This window comes from Lissotriton vulgaris, chromosome 1_1 (genome assembly GCF_964263255.1).
Source record: "Lissotriton vulgaris chromosome 1_1, aLisVul1.2, whole genome shotgun sequence".
Lineage (NCBI taxonomy): Eukaryota > Metazoa > Chordata > Amphibia > Caudata > Salamandridae > Lissotriton > Lissotriton vulgaris.
In genome coordinates, this window is record NC_141685.1 from 508188207 (window position 1) to 508211824 (window position 23618).

General features: G+C 43.2%; 1 protein-coding gene across 7 annotated transcripts in view; it reads right to left on the reverse strand.

Annotated features, from left to right (window-relative positions):
* Positions 1 to 23618, reverse strand: part of SLC44A5 (solute carrier family 44 member 5) — a 776473-nt gene that overhangs the window by 446608 nt on the left and 306247 nt on the right. For all 7 annotated transcript variants that reach the window (XM_086953881.1, XM_086953880.1, XM_086953875.1 and 4 more), the window contains exon 2: positions 14480 to 14528. In XM_086953881.1, coding sequence (XP_086810007.1) covers positions 14480 to 14528 — 49 coding nt within the window. The remainder of the gene's footprint in view (positions 1 to 14479; positions 14529 to 23618) is intronic.

The window sequence follows — 23618 nt, forward strand, 5'->3', positions numbered from 1 at the left end:
AAAACAGGGGACGGAATTTAAAAAAGAAGCGCAAGCGCCTGAAATGCAGTAGCTGTAATACTAATAAAAACGCTGGGAAGTACAGGGCAGCGCCATGCAGGAAGCCTTGACCAAGGCCGACTCAAAACACTAACTCGCCTTAAGTAGGGAGCTCGTGTGTCCAGGCGAACACTAGACTACTAACTCGAATGGCCAGTCACGTCCCAACCTCCACTCAAGATGGCCGACACGCTTTCCCCAAGACCAGCAACCAGCTAAGGCCCGCCAAACAGCGGTGAAGATCACCAAGTTAGAGTGCAGGTAGGCGCTCTAATAGCGATGCAAAAACTGCGATTTTAGCAACAAAGACGGCGCATTTAAAAACTGGGGCAAATAAATCAATACAACTAAGATACAAAACAGGGGACGGAATTTTATAAAGAAGCGCAAGCACCTTAAATGCAGTAGCTGTAATACTAATAAAAACGCTGGGAAGTACAGGGCAGCGTCATGCAGGAAGCCTTGACCACTACAATAGAGATTGGGAGACAGCAGGTCAACTTAGCGTTATTGGAGACTCGACTTTGGGTGGAGTCAATTACGTGCATACCCCATATGTGGAGGAACTTGAGATACTTAATTGATTTTGAGCAACTTTACTATGTGTTAATTTTGCTTGTTGCTTATATATGGACTCTGAGGGATATTTCAGGAAAGTGCAATTTTGAGTTGGATTTACTTCCATGTGTAGAGAGCCCTGATGAAGTTGGAATAGACTAAACGTGTTGGCTAGAGTGGAAGAACAATAAAGAAGATTTGGAATATCATTCTTGACTTGAACATTGTTATCTGGATTACTGGAAACAAGGAGTGCTGGGGGAGAATTATTGTACTTTGAAAATCAAAAACTATTTTAAGTCCCAATAGTGCAGCAAACAAACAAGAAATCTGGCAGCATCCTTGGTAGTATAGGAAAGGTCACTGGCTCACCCCAAAAAGAAGGATTTAAAAAGGAAATCTTCTAATAGAATATAATAGAAACTCAGAAACAGATGCATCATGGTGTGAACAAAAGCATACAATCAATATATCAGAACATCAGAATATTGAAAGTAAGAACATCTTACTGTCTTACCACATAAGCACTATCCCACTAAATCAACATTGAACCAGCTCCCTATGTGCTTATGTCAATCAGAGATGGCAGAACAAAGTAGTTACAACACAATAGTGAACTATTGAGAATGAATTTAATATAGCAGGCAGGCGTAAGAAACCTTGAAGGTTGAAACATTTCTGAGCCCATGCTAGAGAGTCTTCTTTGAGAACAACCTCATTCAAAAATAAACAAACATGATTTGAAATATCAAACAGTGAAATTGTAGGGTGGGACATTCATTTTGAATAAGATGGTAATGAGGCCAATTTTAGACCTAGCCTTAGTCACATTTTCCTGGCTTTAATATGTCATGTCAAAATAGTTAAAAAATTTAATAACATGATATCAGTACACACATGTGAATTTGAGAGGAAATCCATATCATGCATATTATTATTAACACACAAAGTATTTTAATACACAAAAACTTCTACACCAGATTATAATACATATGGTCAAATACATTTTTGGCATGTGAAGATTAATTGATTTGCTCTGAATCACTGGATATGGATCACTTGCTGGGGCTGGAACCTCGTTCCAGAGTTTTAATGTTGGCAGCTCTGGCCATTAGGCTACATATCCTTCCCAAGTCCACTTCTGCATATGCCACAGGGGGTGAGGCATTGGGAGCCACAGCAGTATGGCAGTCATGTTTTTAGGACCGCTCAGCGACCCACAATCCGGCGCAATCACAGCAATTCATGCTGTGCTGACACTTAAGTGAGGCGGCCTGAAGCGCAGAGACTGAGCAGCGTCTCCTGACCTGTTTCTGAGGCGACGGGGCTCCCAATTAGCAGCCATCCGATCAAGCGGCTACCCGTGGCTGCAAGGCTTGTGCCGAGTCCTATCGCTGCTGGGGCACATGAAGGTCCCAGGCCGCTCATGCACCCCCTTGAGCCGCAACTTGCCTGGGCATGAGGAGTAAAGCAGGTCTCATTATGTTATATGGTTGCCACCACTGACCAGCACCAGCTACGGAGTTCACCTGTCAATGTCAGAAGATAATGCAACCTTCACAGACCGAGGCAATCTACTTCCAGGTACCTAGGGACCTGGTCACCTATCTGTAACTGGCGCCTTCTTTTGCGTGTGCCATCCTGCCTTATACTCTCTCACTTGGAGGCTGGGGGACTGGTGGCAGCGGCGTCACTAGGGGGGTGCGGGGGGTGCGGACCGCACCGGGTGACACCACTGTCATGGGGTGACACCAATGCTGTGCAAGTGCAGCTGCTTACAAGCACCAAAGACTGCAGTGTGCACGCACGCCACGGCCACGCACGCACCACCTAGCTTAGTGATGATGGTGCGATGGGCATTGGCGGCATACCTAGTAGTTTGTGGGTCCCAGGGCCGTCAATCTTATAGCACTACCAGTGACGGCCCTGGACCAGCCCCCGCGCTGTGCTTCTCTGACGTGCGCCACATCCACGCGATTAGACTGAGAGAGGAGACAGTCTCGGGGTCGGGGGGAGTGCTGCTGCTGGGCGGTTTGCACTACAGAGCCCCTAGGGTAGGGCCCCAGCCACCACCACAATCGAGTCGAAAGAAAAGGAGAGCTGTGTCCGCGTAAGTGTTTTTGCTAAACTTACGTTTTCGGCAAAGCTGTTGTCAAGCCCCCACTAGCTGGTGACGTGACATTCAAAAAACAATTAAGAGGTTAATATATCACCGTGTTGCTAGATTTGGAAAATAAAAGGAGGACTTCAGAAGAGTTGGGAAACGAGTTTTATTTCTGTTTTACTAAATGGAGGAATTAAACAACGTGAAAGATTGTGGTTACAGCCCCGGCTGGGTACTCAGCCTCCATCGTGTCAATTTAAGAATATTTGTTGTCCTTGGTGGTTGACAGGTGGTGCGTATTTCTCCGGTGGCACTGACAATTGTTTCAGGGCTAAGTAACGGGCGTTTTATAGATTTAGGCAGTGCTATAAACGAAAATAACTTATGAGATGTAACCCATCAACCTATTCCTTGTCAAACTCCCATTTGTTAAAGACTCATGCTAGAGAGCAATCTACAGGTTGCAGCAGATCCTAAAAAAGGTGCAGGCTTCACGCAGGAAGGCTATAGCCGAGGGCACACATCGCAGCAGTTTCGCTAAGATCTTGTGGGCTTAGGAAATAGAGCTGGTACTTTCATTCCTAAGATTTTATAAGTCTTGGGCCTGTGACAGCAAACCTATCCCTCACGTTGCACAGGTGTTGTAGGCAAACGATTTGAAAAGCAAAGCTAGCCCTCTGAGATGTACAGGCTAAAGTCTCAGACAAAAGAAGTAGGTTTCACAGATACTACAGGCACCTCTGACAGATGAGCATTTACTCAGGTTAAAGATATCGTACAGGCTCCGAAGTTTGAAGGCAAAGCTTTTCCTTATGTTACAAAGACCTTACACACCCAGACCCAGGCCTATCTTTTAGGTTACATACTAATACAAGAAAACATCCGGCCTCTTGAGAAGCAGATGTTACAGACCGTTGTCTCAACTGGATTCTGTAGCATCACTCCAGCTGGGGATCTTTTAAAGCAGTTAATTAGCGTCCCAATACAATTGTCATGATGCCAAAAGTCCCAAAACATACGTAAACATTTTTTAATCAATGTCTGATACTTTTCAAGTAGATTTTTATTATGTGTAGGTATAGGTGGCATTAGAAACTTTTAGCATAAGATGTTTGCTGGACACTACAATATTTTGAAAAATGCTTGCGAAAGTGAACTTGTTATAGTGAATTATCATATCTTTACTTCTTGTCCTATTTCAGATTGGTTAAGAGGAACATTCGTGCACACTATTCTTACAAACCGAGAACTTGCAGACCACAAAGAGCAGTATTGCAACCTACTTTCAAAAACGGATTCAGCACAGCTCGATTAATAGAAATTGTCTGGGCTCCCTAAATTGGTGGGGTGATGGGCAAGTACGCTTTTGTCCAGGCCTTAAAACATCCCTGAGCCTTGCTCTTTTGTAGGTGCTGACAGGAAGGTGGGGGCAAGGACCAATCATTCAAAAAGCAGCACACTTGAAAGAATAAAGCTTAGGAGATAGTTAAGTGTTTTAACTGGTAACCCCTAAACAAGTCTAAAAAATGAAATGGAGCAAAACGAATAGTAACAACATAATCAATAAAAGTTAATGTGACTACCTTGCTGTGTCTAACAAGCCCACAACTGGTCATTCCTGACTGTACTCGTCATGAAGAGCAGTGCTATCCTCTGAGTGTTGTACCAAGGGCGGCAGTGCACATATTCACCTGGACGTGCTTCATGGGTCAGTGGTGAGGGGATGCAGTTCCGCAGGGGCGTCACTTCAAATGTCCAGGCCTCTTCACCTCTTACAGTCTTTGACCCTTATTGCAGTATTCCAGAGCACGTGCAGCTCCTATCTGCAGTTTCTCGCAGCCTACTTTCTTAGAATAACAATATGTAACAATCTAGAACTATTTCACCCTCTGTGTAGCTCCTGGTGTGCTGCTAGGGAAAATCGGCGCTACACCACTGAATTGATTCTTCTGCATCATCATGGCTCACCACACCTCCAACCCACCCTGTTCAGGAAACCCATGACACATACTCACTGTTTCTCTCACTGGGCACTACACCTGTAACTATAGTGGTGTCACATTATTACAGTCCGATTGCCAGGGCACGTGTTGCGCTCTTTCTTATTACACAATTTCACTATACTGATCCACTAATCCTTTTTGGGTTCATGTGCTACTTGCTGAAAAGCGCTCTGTCGCCTCGTCAGGGTCAGTAAGCGCTATATACATGCAATTACAGTACAATACAATACAAATAGGCTCAGTCTTAGTACGGATGCTTCAGCACACCTTTCATTTGAGGTCACATACCTTATAATACCTCGCAGCGCCTCCCTTGACTATGCAGATGGGACACTCTATAAAACTTTACTCAGACACAGTTTGTTAAAACCAGCAGTCTATTACAGTGTATTAAAAAATAAAAAAGGTTTCCCAACATATATGCCTTCTGCCTCTCAATCAGAGTAGGGTTGAGTCAAGTTCAAAGTTTCTTTCAACCTTTGCAAGGGTCTGTGGAAAACGTTGTGAAGCTGGCTAGCTTTTCCAATTCACGTTTGCAGACAAATTGCGGCTTTTTGGACACTTTATTTGCATTTGTGTCAGACTAACACAATGGTTGTGCATAATATATACTTTGCAAGACACTCTTAGAGGGTCATGTAGACCTGAGGAAGGTTTACAGGCCACTGGTGCTGTACAAAACTCAACTCATCCTGACATATTTTGGTTCCTTGCCCCTCTGGCTCGACATGTAGGATTACGTTGCATCCAGTGACATAACTGACGTTCTTTCACCACTATGTCATGGTCAACTGCTCAACAATTCTTTTTTGTTTTATAGGAGCAAACCACAAAAGTTGGAGTTTGCTTCTGAGAAACGAAAGACAAATGTCCCTGGACAAGCAGGGAACTTTCTCCCACACACCCCGGGCGTGTTTTCTTTTTCCTGCCTGGGTCAGCCAAGCCTTGCAAATCCTATGCAGACAACTGATCATAGGAATGCCTGCCCTAAAGGTCCACACACTGTTGCCTGTGGAGTTCATGGGCAATCAATAAATAATGCTTAATTTGAGAATTTGAGCCGGTGGTTGCTGGTGTAGGACACTGTACTCTTTTTTGGGGGACTGGCACTTATTTTTCCTCATGTGGCATTTCCTGAGAGCAAGAAAGGCAAAATACACTGGCAAAATAATTCCTCAAGTGGGGGCGGGGGCTTACTGCGGCATTGTATGTATTTACTGCCACTCGGATGTCGGATCCGTGGGAGAGTCTCCTTGGAAACAGGACTGCTCGTCGAGACGGGATGGACAGACGAATTACCTTTTGTACGGACCGGCCCTGGTGCTCGGCACACCTTTCTCATTGGCCCTGAGCTGTCTTCACAATGCTCAAGCGGTATTTTTCCGTTTTGTGACTTCTCTCGTGACCATATTTGTCAACATTTAGCCAAAACCACAGTTGCAAATAATCCCTCCGCAGACAGCCGAGCACCTGCTGCTTTCTAGGTAACCACTGTTACCACCTTAAACCTGATCTTCCAAGATGTTGTTACATATATATATATATATATATATATATATATATATATATATATATATATATATATATATATATATATCTATATCACATTAGCTAGAATTCGTGTATTTATCCATTTCTCTACACGTTGAACGAACAATGTAAAAGACAACTCTGGTCGATTCACAGAAACGTTCCGGGAAGTAGAAGAACAGGGCACTCTTTTATGATCTTTTACGGGTCTTTGGGCAGGGCTTAATTTGAGCCGGTGGGTACTAGGTGGGGCCACCGGAGGAGGTCCATGCGGTAAGTCGTGAGGGGGTGACACCATGAGTTACCCGCACCGGGTGACACCAACCCTAGTGACGCCACTGACTGGTGGGTCCATAGGCAGCTGTATTTTTCAGCAATGTGATGCTCTCCTCATTTGCAAATCACCAGGTCTGTGCTGTCGTTCCTCATTGAGCAATATGTGTGGATCGAGCCTGACCATGTGGCAGCAAGGAGGTGTGGGCCCTTGTGGTGAGGCGTCAAACCACAGAGGCCACTGACCACATCGGCATAGAGACATTGCCAGAAGAATCATTCACAACCCTTGCAGACACAAAGCTGTATACAATTCTAGAGACAATTGCAGACACCAGACAACACCTGTGCAACAGGGGCAATGCAGTGGCAATTGAGATGGGACTTTTAAGAGACGACCACAGAAAACTCACTGCCCGTGTCGGCCACGTGGAAAGCGTAAAAAACAAACTTCGGCCTGAAGTATCCGATATAGAAGGGAAGGTCCGGTCGCTCACTGCCAAGGTTGAGCAGCTGGAGAACAGAGCAGGAAACTATGAAGGTGATTTCTCCGAAATAATCTTGGCATTGTCTGCTTCCCTCAGGGAGTGGAGGGTCATGACCCCATACAGCTATTCGAAGCAATGCTGACACAGCTAGTGGCACCTGTCAAACTGTTGCACTATTTGCTGGTGGAACGTTCCCACTGTGTAAGAGCGCGTAGAAGTTCAATGGTCGGTGGTACCCAGACTAATAAATTATAGGAACAAGGAAGACATACTGCTTGCAACTCCATCAACTGAACTAATCGTATATGAAAACACACTAATCTTTCTCTTACCGGTTTACAACTTTGCAATGTAGCGCCGCAGAGCCTCCTTCCTAGGAGTAAAGAGAAGATTACAACAAGTCGGCCTGAACTATTCTTTGTTGGTCCCAGCCAAGTTAAAGGTCATGGTCAATAACTTTAGCTATTTTTTCACGGAACCAGCTTATGCCTGGGACTGGGTAGAACAGCCCTGCTTCAAAACATCAACTCTACCCTCACCTGCACCTAGACCCCATACAGACAGGGCCCGGCGGCGTGGCATATGCAAATTTACAAAAATGGGGATGTCAAGGTCAATAGAGCCCCCACACAGGCGCAGGTAAAGGAAGGGCAGTCCCAGGTGCCGGCTACCGCAACCACCTTGTGGGCAGAGCGACATTCCACGGCACCTCAAGACCCAGGAACATCCTCTCAGAGACAGACTCAAGTGCCTCGATGGGCAGTGCTACATCCTCGGTTCTTCCAGAAGTGAACCCACAAACCGCTGACACCATGGTATGAGAGACTAGCAGGTACAAAGGGCGGAACCCTGACTAGACTCTGGCCAGACTTGGCCCCCTGCACGCCTACTAACAGGTATTGGAATGCTTTCATGCAGAGGTTTATTATTAAAGGCTACCTCACAAACGAATGCCCACGGCTGCCCGTATGCAGGCAGAACTGGTGACCGTCCTCAAAGCAGTATATTTCAGATCTTTAGCATTTTGGACTTTCACTGTGACATAATCGGTCTGCTGTCCCATCCTTGCCTTGCTGTCGAAGTGCATCACAGTTGGGCTTTGCCTGGCAAAGACACAAATACCACCCCCACTACCATCCTGGGTAGATGATCTATTTATGTTTACATGACCTAAAGAATCCCATCCATGCAACTATTGGTTGACTGCTTAAGTAGCTGCCAGTAATGTCACCGGGTAGGGAGTTTAGGGTTCTTTCTTTTTTGTTCATAAAGTCATACAGTGTGAGTTTGTCCAGCCCTGGGAGGAGTGCTCCCTGTGTAATGGCGAGCATACATGCAAACAGTCCCCTTCACCCCCACCCACCTTCTTCACCTCCTCTGCTCCCCCCAAATAGGCTGACATGACTCAGTTAGGCATACTGACGTGGAATGTCCGTGGCATAGAGAAAATGCATAAATGGCATGCAGTACAGCAATTCATAAGGAGAGGAGGCGCCCAGATAGTGTTCCTCCAAGAAGCCAATAAAACTGTGGGCAATGAAGTGCAAGTACAAAAATGCTGGTAGGCCCATAGTTGCAGAAATAGACCTGGAGAGGCAATATGTCCTGGGCAAGGGACAACTCTATGGCAAGCCTCTTTTACTTGGGAGTATCTATGTGCCAAATGTGGTGCAACCAGCCTGCTTAGCACGCCTTTCGGTTGTTCTCATCAGTTGGGTACACATCCCCTGAGTCCTCGACCAGCAGTGGGACCGATCATACCCCCATACCAACCTCCCCTGTGGTGTTTGTGGCTACCTGCATTTTCCGATGGCTAGCACTCTGGTCTCCACTCGTTAGCTGGTGCTCCCTTAACCCAGCAGTTAGGGAATATTCCTACTACTGAACCACATATGAGCTACATGTGTGGCTAGACCGCATTCTCTGTCACCCAGCCATTATACTAAAGGCTATAAATGCTGAATACATAGGGAAAACATTTTCAGACCACCATCCACTCCAATACCACCTTGAATGGGGGGAACAATGCCCACCAATCCCCACGCGGCGCCGGTAGACAACAATGTTTGAGGACCTGGCCTTCAGAAATGAGACACAAGAGGCTCTCGCCCACCCAGTACTTAACAGAGAACTAGGGCACGGCTCCTGCTATGCAAATAGAATGGGAAGTGCTGAAAGTCGTAATCAGAAGGCACTGTATTTGTGCAGTAGTAGGTGCCAGAGAAGGCCTGCAAAGGGATTTAGTGCAGACTGAAATATCACTGGGGACCTTAGAGATTGTGGCGTGATCAAACCTTACGGAACAGCTGGTCCTAGCAATGGCCTTGGAACGATGCACCCAACTGTTACACTGTCTAGCCTTTAGGGCCTAGCAGGCAAAAATGCACACAGAAGGGGATAAATCTAGCCACATACTAACATGGCTCCAACGAAGCGCGAAACCAGTTCTCCTATCACCATGACAAGAATGGCCGTGGCCTACCTGATCAACAGCTAAGCAGATTCACCACACACTATCAGACACTGTACGGCCACCCCAACCCCCATAGACCATCAGGTGCACATTTGCGACTGCTTCACTGGGGTTAGACGCCACTCGTTGATCCTCTAGAAAGGGAGGAGCTCAATGCACCGATTACGATCCAGGAAATCCGGGGAACCATTAGGGGAGCAGCAATAATTAAGACCCCAGAACTTGATGGGTTGCCGGTTGAGTTCTATAATGTCTATCAGAACCTCTTTGTCTTCAAGCTCCTAGAACTATACCAAGCTGCTATGGTGATGGCCATTACCGATAATGGGGTAGCCCTTAAAGTCAAGGCAGACCTGGGCACAGTACGGGAATGAAAACAATGGCCCGTGACCAAAAAGTTACAAAGATTTACAAATTGGGGTTGTGTGAGAGCACTACAACCAGGTTATTCAATAACAAAACCAGGGATCCTATGCATTCATACCAATTTATGCATGCACAGGTGTTAATGGACCACACAAACATGAAGCGCCAAAATACTGTAATTGATTAACAGATATTTATTTTGCATAAGTCAAAATTATTTCTGATTTCCCCATTTGGCCGGGTACTTACGATGCTGGTGGGTAGAGGGTATCATTGTAGTGTTTAAGCTTGTAACAAATAAGGTGGGAGAACACCGAGAGGGGTGGCATACCTTGTATACAGTATCTTGTATACACAAATCAGCGCCAAGACGCCTCGGCCTTCGAGCGCTTAATAAGCAACATATCATCAGCAGCAGCACTTTGAATGTATCTATTCACTATAATCAACTTTTACTATTGTTACCTACAGTTTGCAAATGTTCATGTGTTTATGTTGTGGACCAATCACTCCTGTCAAAATATCAGTATTGCAATATATGTAGGGAACCCAGAATAGGTTTGCTCTGTTTCTGTCATATAGATTCGAATGTTAATAACATGTATTTGTAACATTAAGATGTAACAAAATAAAAATGTATTAAAAAAAATGCATATGTCATTCGAGTCATTCCAGATCCCTAATCCAGCCCAATGATAGCTGCCGGATCAGCAATCTGGCTGGATCTCCCTCATCTCCTGCATTGTTCTCCAGCCTCTGACTTGAATTGTTTGTCTCCATCAGGACATGGTGCCTGCACATTACCGTCAGACAAGTTTACGTTGTCATAGAGATGATAATGGACCGCCCCTCTCAGTAAGCTGAAGAAAGCTCTGATCTTGCCTCCCAGTATTCAAGTGGGTTTCCACTTGCAGCTGAAAAGTTCTGATATATTTTAAAAAAACAGGTCCTCTCAGCTAAGGAGTGTTTTAAACCACTTCAAGACAGGCTACTTAGTGTTTCCCAGGGGAGACAGAGGAGAACATTTATTGTTTCGCATTGAACGATAACCTCAGAATCATTTCAATCAATGCTTCTGGAAACTGTGTCAGCCTTCCTGCTTTTGTTGAGGAGAGAAATGTATTGTTCACTGTGGTTGTTGAAAGCTGGTTGTTCATAGAATTGCCGTACAGACTCTATTTTCAAAGGTAGATAAAACCCTGGATCCCTCCGAAATAGTATCAGTGAGGGAAGTTATCTATGTGGATTCAGGCTAAGGGTGGGGGAAGTCGGCGGAGTACCACTATGCGGAAATCTGCGGACTTAAACAAAAGCTCTGTGAAACTCCGCTACGTAACTCCGTTCCATCTCATCCCAATTACTAAAACATAAACTTCACACACCTTTGGTAAACCCACAAGTTAGGGACCTATTATGATACCGTGCGGATCGTCAACGCCGGGTCGGCGGTGGCCACGGCTGGCTCAGCGGTGGCGATCCGCCCTCAAAATGTCCCTGTGACACCCCCTGCCATGTTAGTATTACGAGGGGTAGCTGTGGAGGATGGAAAGAACGTCCGCCGCTTTTCCGCCGGATGGATTGCCGGCTGGGCGGAAAAGGTAGATAATATGGTAGCGGAGCCTTGCAGGCACCACCATCCATATTATCATGTGCCAATGAAAAGGCCTTTCCATGGCGGTGATGCCGTCATGGAAAGGCTGGCGGAAAATGCTTTGGCGGCCCGTTACGGGCCCCTGGGAGTGTGGGGGTGCACTTGGGGGTACCTATGGTACCCCCCCTTCATTGGCATACACAAGGTGGCAGGCACCAAGTGGTGACGGTCACGTTGTGCATACTAATGCACAACATGCATATTTTAAAGTGCCGTGGGTGCTGCTTACAGCACCGCCCGCACAACGTAAAATATGCAGGATGAAACCGCCAGGGTGGCGGTCGCACCCAAATGGGCCTGGTGAGACTGCTGCACCTTTGGCGGTCAGTCCCTATTACCGTTACAGTGGTGCCCGAACTTTAGCTTTACATGCTAAAACGCATATAGTCATCTCTCAAATGTGAAAATGAAAATATAGCATAGAGGATGGAACGCGTTGGCTGGGCTCACTGGAAAATTTCATGTGTTGAAAAAACAATAAAAGTTGGATACTGGATGCAGTCTTGAGACTCCTCATCACAAATGAATATCACTTTTTGTTCATCATTGTAATATTTGTTAACATTGGATTGCCTGAATTTGGGCCAAAACAAAACAAACCAATATAGTGGACGCTCCTTTTCTAATTGTTGTGATGTATATTGAAATTTTACAATGTTGCACTATGATTTGCTGTAGATGTGATACATTTGCTAACCTCATGCTGACTAATTTCTGTTGTTTTTTATGGGGAAATGAACTATAAAAAAACGAATTGAGGGTGAGACAGATCTTTTTGGATCTCTGCTAAGGATGCTGCCGTTATTTCTATTGATTTGCTGAAAATATTGGACTTAGTCTATTTTTCAGATTTTGCATACACTGCATCTATTTTAAATTCTGAGACCCTTCATAGCAATTAATTTCTGTCTTTTGGCTGATTTATTGATACCGTTATATTTCTATCTTTCTGTATTACACTTTTTTATATTTACAAACCTTCACAGTTTTTCTAAATCTGATCTCTGTTTCTTTTGTTTTTAGCCATTCTTCATTATTGACTACATTTAAAAATGCTGTTTTGGATCTTATCACAAGGGAAATATTGCCTCATCCAATCTTGAGGACAACACTGTCCTCGACCTTGCAATGGGGTCTATAACTATCATACCGATTATCTAAGAGATAGCGCTCACATTCAGCAAAACTCCAACCCAAGGAAGACTGATTGTTTACTCAGCAGCAGCAAGCTGGCTCGGTTCACGGTACACGAGTGTGCAATGCCAGGCTGCATATTATCATCTATATTAATCAATCACCCCTTTCTCATGCTATCGGCCATACGTTACTATTAGGGACCCTGTTCTCACGCAAAAACACAAATTTAAACATTATCTTTTGATGCATTTTTTAAATGATTATGAAGAGATCCCAACAGCGTTCCAGAAAACATAATGTGGACAGCCTTCATACTAGCCCAGGAGAAAGCCTTTCATATTCGGTGAATGGAATGTGAGGTGAACAGCTTCTCTCCCATTTCACATAACTAAATGATGCAATTTTTTCATGTATTTTGTATTATTGTTAAGGAGAAGCCCAGCCAGTACTTTAAATAAAACACCATGCCGAGAATAGAGTGCAAATTAACACAACACTACGCAGTATTTTTTTCTTTCTCCCCTCCATGTTTCTGTGACCCCAGTGTGCTCTCTTCTAACTTCCCTCCCACTCAACTGATGCTCTGTGTCCTGCTCCTCACCACCCTCCTCATTCACAATTTATCTATTTGTTCATTTAATTTTTCCATGCCCAGAAAGCTCCAAAACTCTCCTGGCCCACGCACTTCCTTTATGTGTGCTCTCATGCACTTTTCTTTCTTTTCCGTTTCCCTTTCTTTTTACTTTTAATTTACCAATCTAACATAGCCGTCTACAAGTTAGACAAGTATTATACCATGCGTCTCCTTTTATGCACACACTTGTATCACCATGCATGCTCCCATCAGCGGCCATCTTGAAATGGGTCTACTTGATAGGAAAACCCATTGCAAAATTGCCAGTCATTCACGAGAATGAATCATGACACATGCCTTCGCTGGTCAATAGCAATGAAATAGCACTGGCAAAACCAATAGCTTGGCCTTACAGAGCTGAGATGTATAGGGTTTGCCAGTGCTTGTTTTCAGGAAGGTGTGTTATAAAAAAGATTTCTACTCATGCAGAATGCCTTCTATGTAAAGACAATTGTAGGGGACATTTGCAAATACAGATTTCCGCTAACTCTACACCTGCAAACTGTCTTCCTTGCAAACCACCATCAGGCATGGGTACGGCTGACTAGTGTATGTAATGGAAACTACGAAAATCATAGTTTACGAACTAAAACTGTCTACATATCTGCATTATTTTACAATTGGTCCCTGCCAGATTACAGGTAAGAGGCAATAATGTACATTCTACCATAATATATTTGCATGTAGGGTCTAAATGGTCCTTAAACATACCCATATCATTCTAACGGTTAGTATTCCTGCAAAGTCTCATTTCTTTAACTGCTCTTCTGGGAGGCCAGTTGAGACTGCAAGACCTCCACACCACGTATAGTCATGTTGACACTGACCTTTGTCTCTTGGTTAAATTACTTCAAATCCCTTTCTAAACATATTTCTTCTTCATTGGTCACAATTTAAGCAGCTTTGGGTTTTACCAATAGCATGCCATTTGCCTTTTTTGGATTTTCAGATTTGAAAATTAATTTTGGGTAGAGAAGCTATTTGGATGTGGCTTCAGTGCATACAGCGTTATTTGTTTATCTAAGCCACCTTATAATCGTTTATTTGCTGTTTCAACCTGCCACACAATATAACTTAATGTGAAGGAATATCTACTTTTTAGTTGTGTTATCTGGAGTCTGGCATGAACAAAATAGTTCATAAAAGGCAAGGTTTACACATAGTTCGAGAAGAAGACAGACCAAGACATTTGACAGAAGCAAATAAAAAGAGACAAGATTTACCTGTTCTGAATGGGCCCTTTGAACTTTGGGTCAAATTTCCGAGGTTCACCTGCAACGAAAATAAAAAGCCTTATAAAAAGTACATTCCACAAGAAATGGAAAATCTGTGGAATACATGAACTCGACTAACCCAATGGAAAATCCTACCAAATTTTCAGGATGACAAACAATTATGTAAACAATCTGCACTGAAATCGATTATAGAGAAATTTGCCTCATACATAATAAATGTGATCATCCAAAACTCCTGAAAGGATGTTACTGTTCATTGAGTCATTAATACAAAGCCTGTTCAGCAATAGCACTTTGGTTCCAAACTTTCTATTCTACTTGGATATTGTGAGGATCCTATCTCTTGTGTGCTATATATATATGCATGCCACTGCTATTACTTCCATGCATTTTTTCTAAAATCCTCCAAGTCTCTCATTCATAGAATAAATTACCCTTTGAGTAAAAATACAGTAATTATTCGGCTGCAGAAAAGGTTACCTATAGTAGTGGCAGTTGCCCATGTACTTTTTTCGAGGTTTGGGGGAGTTGGATGGAAGACGCGGATATACAATTCCCTGCCGATGGTGGTCTCTGCTTTTACCTGGTCTTTCTGTGGGTTGTGTTGTTGTTCTACAAGTCATAGGGCCCGATTCACAGAATGAACTTAAGACTCCATCCTAAACTTACTACTATTTTGGTATTCACAGAATGCACTTACTACTTTTGGCATTCACAGAAGTTAGGATTTTGTCTTAAGTCTGTCTTAAGTTTGTCTTAAGTTTGTCTTAAGACAAACTTAACCCCTTCCATGCTGATGACGAACCCCAGCCGTCATGCACTACGGTGCTCGTGTGCTGATGACAGCTGGGGTTCGTCATGGCCCGCCCCTGTTCCTTTGTTTACCGCACAGCGGCGGAAACGGGCCAGCAGGGAAGGGGTTAAGACAAAATCCTAACTTCTGTGAATACTAAAAGTAGTAAGTTCATTCTGTGAATGCCAAAAGTAGTAAATGCATTCTGTGAATACCAAAATAGTAGTAAGTTTAGGATTGAGTTTTAAGTTCATTCTGTGAATCGGGCCCATAGTCTCTTATCCTACTGAAGCCTTGTATTGTTGCCATGCGCTTCCCTATGTGGAGCGTTGCCTGGGTACACTCGCCTTCTCCCTTGTTGTGATGCAAACCAGCACAAAGTGTTGATTTGGTATTTAGTTTCCAGCACAATTCATGATTTGCTTTGAAATGTAGCCCTAAATCAATAAAGTAGCCCTTTCTGCTATTTCTATCAAGGGGGTGTTTCATGGGTGGTATATGGAAGTTACAATGGACCACCTTTGGATTTTGGCATAAAGCCCAATCTACTAAACAGGTAGACATGACTTTGCATAAAATGGTAGCACCTTCTTGAGACAGGTGCAATGTTTCAGAAAAGTGTTCTTGCACTGCACAGCACACATACAAAGTGGAACATACAGGGCCACTGGAATTATGCAACTGTGCAGCTGGAGTGATTTTCACATAATTATAGATTTGCCACATTTGTCACATAATCCATAATCTGCCTCATGGTCTGCAGATTTCAACAAAAAAAAGAAATTCTTATCTCAAACGCTTCAGATGTTATTAACAATGAGGTGACACATGTTGCAGCACACTGGAAGGCCCTAAGCAAAGCTCGGCTGGTCACATTTCTGTTGCTTATTGCTACATTGAAATGTTAAACTGGTACTAATGATGAGGGGCAGCCAATGACCACAGTGTTACTAAATTTACAAATGACGAAATAAAGAAGCAATACTATTACAAAATGTGCTGCATTGTGCAGCATAATTTGCCTTTTCTTGCCACATAATTTACTCAACCCTGCTGCATAATTTGGTCCTCTCCTGCTGCATAATTCCAGTGGCCTCGACCTGACTATGGCGAAATGGTGTTTGCACTGAAGCAAGGCAGCCAAAAGTGCACCAGAGCAGGGGGTGACAGAAACAGTGTCATATTATGGCTTTGTTCTGCTCGCTCCCTTTCAGGCAATGCAGCAACTTGTGTTGATGCACTGTGCCTAAGGTTACTAAATCTTCCCTTAAATTGAGAAGGGCTGGAATAGAGCTTAACTAGTCTTTCAAGGCGACCTATATGTTTTTCTGAGACTAATGAGCTCCAGCCCACCTGCTTGCTATGCAGTTGAAGTGACTTTGGTAATAGGAGGATATGGCAAAATGTTCAATATCATAGCATGCAGCCTCTGATACAAAAATATACATCACATTCTAAACATCGAGCATTCCCCATGTTGGTCTAATTCTTTATAATCAGTTGTTGAGAGAATCTGTAAATAAGCATTCACATGTCCTACCTGTGAGACGTATGGGGTTCCTATGTGAATGCACAAGGGAAATGCCCAACATGTTTGGCAGTAGAAGAAGCCTGCTTGGGTAGTTGCAGAGAGGAGTGCAGTCATGCAGTACTTAGATTTTTATATTCATGCTCTACTGCTGCTTACAGCCCCAACCCTCAGAGACTGCCTTTGGCACAGGAATGTCCCCTACATGATGTACATTGGAGTCACCTGTGTGCCAAAGCTGCATAAAAGTCATCTTGTGTCTGTTCATGTTACACACTAATCCTGTATGCACACTTTGCCCTAGGCCCAGTCTTTTGACAATGATTGATTCTAGACCTAGTTCTGGACCAGGAGGTGTGCACCAAGCATACCCACATAATAACAGGGACTACTGTCCCGGTCGAAGGTATCATGCATGGAGCACAGTGGTGGCAGCTTACCATTGTTGGTGAATTATAGTGATAGGTTTTTACCTGTACCCCTGAATGTGCACTTACAGGACCATTCAGATAAAGTCCCACTGCTCATGATGAACCTGGAATCCTGAATACAACATCCCATGCATTGTACGTGTGTGAGTACTACATGTGAGAGTGTGCCATGCACCAGTGATACAGGCCTGCAGGTTCCATTTTGGAGAACCACTACCTGGACTACAGTAAAAGATGGAGGAGTGTGCTTTCTCTTGACAGCACATATGTATTGCTGGCATCTCCTAAATGGGAGGTAGAGCACCAGAAGCTATAATGAGAAAAGAGGAAACTGACTTTTTTCTAGAAGTGCCAGGGCCCCTCCTGATACACGAGGCTGTAAAAGAATCTGATTGCAGCTGCCATTAGATAGATTGGTGAGACCTACAGTATCTGTTATTAGGGAAAGGAGCCCTTTGAAAGGACACAGATTATAGTCTCTCTTCCTGATCTCTGTGGCCAAGGTACATGAAAAAGGAACTGTCCCATATCGATTTCACAGAAGCAGACCTGGAATACACATCCTTCATCTGTGAAACCAGTATTAAGATGTGAGCTCAAGGCCCATCATAATTTATTTCTGTGTTCTCTTCTGTCAAGGAGGGGGTACTCCACAGAGTAGTAAGAGACTACTATACCTCCAATGGTTAGTGTCACTCAGAATACCAACTCCCCAGAGTTGAGTAAACATCGCCTAGAATTTAAGTTAAAGGGGGGAAAACTAGACTGTCCTAGATACCAAGATATCCTACCTGTGAGTGAGGGACAGAACAGCCAACCCTGCAGGAGTGGCAGATCATGGAAAGGGCTACCGTTATTCACCCTAATATAGAGTCTTTCAGGCAGACACACGCAAAGCAAGTGCACAGAAGGACTGCAGGATTGGGCAGTCTGACTGTTATCTTGTATCCCAGTCGTAGCCAACAGGCACCTGTCGTGGTGTGCCCCTGTGGTAGGCTGGACTAACGATGCAATAAGCACCTTCTGGTGCCGCATGTGCTCCACCAGTGAGCTGCGTGACCATGTGGCCTCCAAGTGTGTCATTGGGTGGGAGCAATCCGGAAGATTAAGTGACCTGAGAGGTGCCCTGGGGGCGCCTCGTGAAGACTCAAGGTCATCACCTTGAGGCACTGTATGCCGAGAATACCACCTGGCGTTCAACGCACTGAATAATCTTAATCTCTGGGCACTTGGCAATCATGCTCCAGAAGTGTTAAGTACTCCCCGGAGTGCTGGCATGAGCCACGTCATGAAACAAGTACCCATCGGAGCACTGGAGCGAGCCACAATCTGTAGCCTCTGCCTGGATGAGGGACCACCAGGAGCCTCCACTTCTGGTACAACCCTTAAAGCAAAAATGTACTCCAATTGCTTCTGCTGCACAGCTCCTGAGAAGACTGCCATATGCTTCATTGAGGATACTGTTGCAGGTGAGGTCCAGCTGACATGGGAAGGCTGAACTTAGACCAGCGCTGCTACTACAAACTTGGTAAAAGACTGAGTGCTAGAACTAGATCAATAAAGGAGATTATGAGGTGCACTCACTGAACTACCTCAAATGATGAACAAGAGGGGGGAGCTCTTTAGGTGCCCATGAGGGGCAGGTGGAGGACTAGTCAACAAAAGACCCTAGAGCACAAAGTCTCGCACCTGCGATTCAGCTATGTATGCATTATTAATTGTGAAGCAGAATTCTATGTTTTCTGTGTAATAAAGCATTTGTCTGTCCTGACACACTGATTTAGGGTCAGTTGCAGGGTATACAGTGCTGCACCAAACCCTGTGTTCTACACACTGTGATGGAATCTCAGTCGATGTTTCCTAACCAGTCCCTTAAGACATGCCCACCTCTCAAAACCAGCCACCGTTGGTGGTCCTTAATACAACATATTCTAACACAGTAAGAGAGGCACATATATAGAGACATCCAGACACAATTCATTGGTTAGTCCATAAGCCAGAGTGAGGTCAGGATGTCAGAGGCAAATCAATCTCAATGCAGTCCTAAATCCTCTTATTCAATGTTTTGGGTATATACAGGTAGATTGTGCAACACAGCCAACACGTTTCGCCCATGTGGGCTTCTTAAGGGCTGTAAACATAACAATACAACACTGTCACAACATTGTACAACATAAACCCATACACAGACAAACATAATCACATGTTGTTAATAACATAGATATCCATCACATAAAACATACATATCAAACATATAAACAATGTCTATTTATTAGTCAGAACTCAAATCCATAGACAGTTGATGTAAACACCAACATTTTGACTTCAAGCTTCGACAGCAGACAAAATGTTTAAATACATATTTGAGATACCAATTAAAAAGAAATATCAGTCAAAAAGAAAAAGAGGGAGGAGAGAAAAAGTGACAAGCATTTGAACCATGCTAGCAAAAAACAATACTGGCTGAACAGGAGTGGAAAAGTAAAAAAGAGAAAAAGTAAACAATTAAAAGATTTAAGTAAAAAATGGGGAAAGCGGAGAGAAAAGGAGTGGCCGGACTGGCCATAGGGGCATTGGGCATTTCCCCAGGAGGCTGGAAGGGTGGGGACCATTTTTCCAGTGGTGGGGGCTGATTTTGTTACTGAAGGCCGGTAGAAAAAGCTGCAGTACTTCACAATTGCACCCTCTCCCTCCCGGGGTGGAGGTGGATGGAGTTTGGGGTGGGCGTGGGATATTCCAACAAAATTGCCATGGCTGCTCTGCGTTCCCGGTCTGCCCCTGGGTATAAGGCTGAATCAAGACTAGGCTGTCTTAGTATTCAGAAACCTCACCCTTTGGAAGCATCGGCAGCACATTCCTACGAAAATTGTTGGGGCCATGCATTCATTTTTTTACAAATTAAGCGCTGACTGGGTGTAAACCATGCTGTCTTAACTACTGTCTCCTTTGTAAATACTATGTATACCATTAGTCAGAGTCAGATTCTGCCACTCAGGCATTTCCCTTATAGGCTGTAGGTTAGTGAGCTATTTTCAGAACAAGTTGGGTTACCATGACCCAACCCTTCCAATGGTTCCATTTTAATTTTAGCCTTCTGCAGTGTGAGGCTGGTTTGACCAACCGCGGTCCGCGCAGGTAACAGCAGTGGGGCACGGTAAGGGGGAATTTCGAGGGGCAATGTTGAGGGGAAATTAAATAAATAATTAATTTTACCTCTGCATCGGCCCTCGAAATGCTCCCTAACCATGCCTCATCGCTGTTACCTGCACGGACCGCGGCTGGGTTTGACCATCTTTGCCATGGACGTCAATTTTGAATAACTGGTGGACTCCTGGTTTGCTGCTTGCAACTTTTGACACTGTATTTGGAACACCAGGCCTCCTGTTTGCAAAGGCCATACCAAGAACTGAAGGTGGACAGTGCCCTGATGAGACACATGTTTCCTTCTGCAGCTCCCATTGTGACTAAGGACATTAAACTTTTCAGTGAAATAAATTCAGAAGTCCAATCCACACTTTACTGAATACATTAAAAAATGAAAGATAACTAACAACATATTGTCCAGTTTCATTATTGCAAAAACATATATAATGACGTGTTTGCATAAAGACATCACTGTGTGTGTGAATAGTTTTACAAGTGATCATAATGAAAATGTATTAACTAAGAATAGAGTTAATATTATAGTTCACATTCAAAATATGATATGCATACATTTACACAGGTGGATGATAGCGCTATTGCTTTTCACATGCCTTCTTGTAATTTCCCAGAACATTTTATTTTTTGTGTACATTGAGTATACACTAGAGAAAACATTCAATCATGACTGTTTGTGATTAAAAAATGTGGGTTCTGGGTGTTTAATCTTTGAACAAACCCATATATTTTCTTGAAGTAAAAAAGAGAAATGTGTAATGTTCTTTTAATGTCAGTATTTTGAGATAGAAGAGCACTCCTTATAGTCTCCTAATTCAGCAACAATTGAAACAACTAGAATTTCTTACCAGGAGACAATTGAATTGAATTGAATTACACACTGGTGCAGTATCATCAGGCAAAAAGAATTCCTAGAGGTTTAAGATTGTCCATCAAACCTATGTTGTTCCGGTTTCATCTAAAGAAGGATTTTATGGATCAATGGTATACAGTACTAAATAAATGTTCATTAGATCTTATTTTATTACTGATCGAAGAATTAGCAGTCGTGATTCGAGAGATCACAGAAGAAATTGTGGTTATCCGAAAAGATCTAAATGCACGAATGGATATGGAAGATTGTAATAAAGTCTTGGAGGAAATGAACACCAAATTGGATGTCTTTTCTAAAGAACTACAGGAAGGCAAGCTAAGAAAGTACAAAAGAGATACCCTGGATTACAAACTTAACGAGGTGTATACCTGGGCAGAGGAATATGCCCAAAGAAGAGTATTCTTTAAGAGAAATACCAATAAATCATCAGAAGAAAATGTGGCAACAGAGGGAGATACAAATATCAACAGAGCACCTCTACAGATTGAAAAAAGTAGTGCACTAGCATGTGTCGAAACAGGAGGAAAATCAGCAGCACATTCTTCTACATCAAAGTCTTTTTTAGCACAGGAGACAGACACCAATTAACCACCAGGCAAATCCGGAGGAAAACCAGGAGAAGTAAAAGAAAGATTAAGGCAAAATTTGAGAAGCCAGAGAATGACTTAATAGTCAACATTTCATCGATTGAACTACTTCCCATCAAAAACGGATCTTAAATAAAGGACTAGGGGCCATATGTATCAAGCAAATTCGCATTCGCAAAGGCCAAAATCTGGTGCAAAATAAGGAATCGCAAAATTTGGGATTCCTTATTTTGCAATTGCATTGAAGGAATCGCAAATTTTGTGATTCCTTAAATGCAATGTATGTAGCAAAAAAGAATTGCAAAATGCCCTTAAGGAATCATAAATTACCACCAACTTCTAGTTGGTGGTAAGTTGCGAATTCCTTGAAAAATGCACATTTTTGCATTTTTCAAAGTGCCATGTGAACCAAATACATGCCCTTAGGGCATGTATGTGCGCCACATGTGCACCCATGCATATTTCAGGGGTGCAACAGGGTGTCCTTTGGACACCCCTGCACCATTGAAATTATTTTCAATTTGCGATTAGCAAATTGCAAAAGGCAAATTGAGAATAACTTCCAATTCATTCCTATGGGCCTCCTGGCCCATAGAAATGAATGGGGAAGTATTCCTTAATTGAGATTCGCAATTTGCTAATCGCAATTAAGGAATTTTAAGAAATCGCAAAAAAATGTGATTTTGTACATACATCCCTATTTGCGATTCTCAAATAGCGATTTCTTAAAAATCGCTATTTGGGAATCGCAAATGGATATCTTGATACATATGGCCCTATGATATGTCCCAACTTACCAAACAAATGCACTTGATAATGAAATAGCTCTATACAAGTTTATGAGGATTTTATCGTTTACGATACTTTTTCTCTACTTTGAATACCCCAGAATCAGAACGTCAAGAACCAGAATTCATGGAATTTAAACGGAAATCTACTTTTCAAGCCCCTATATCTCATAAAGTTTTGGATGCATTTGAGAACTTTGTTCAAAACGACCTCCTCAAGATGAATTTTAAGAGATCAAAAAGTGTAAATTTGACTAAGCAATAACATAACACCTTGAAATCTTTGACACACTATGCTAGAGTTGTGATACAGAAAGCTGACAAGGGAGGAGCTATTGTCATTATGGATAAGGCATTTTACATTCCGAAGGTTGAAGAACACATTACAGGCTCGACCACCTATCTTTTTCTAGATCAAGACCCCCCACAACAATTGGTCTTTACACTGGAAACCGTACTAAATAAAGCCATGGAATTGGGTTGGGGTAACAAGTACAACTCGTTCATATCTGACAGAAGTTAATTCAAGAAGACCTGTATTTTACATGTTACCTAAGATCCATAAAGATCTTTATGACCTGCCACTAAGACCTATTGTCACAGGATGTGGTACCATCTTCGAACCCATTGGCCAATATATCTATCATTTTTTGCTGCCTTTTGTTCAGAAATGGGCATCATATATAAAAGACACAACTCATTTTCTCCAAAAGCTGCAGACTCTCCAGGTGAATGAAAATATCATTCTATGTACTTTGGACGTTAAAGCATTGTACACTTCCATTCCGCATCTTGATGGTATGGAGGCAGTAAAATGGGCTTTGCTAAAACAATCGGCTATAAGAGCAGACAAAGTGTTTGTGTTGGAGATGCTGCACTTTTGTCTTCAGCACACCTATTTCGAATGGGGGAATCAATACTATCTACAATTGAAAGGAACTTTAATGGGCTTTGCTGGGGCCCCAGC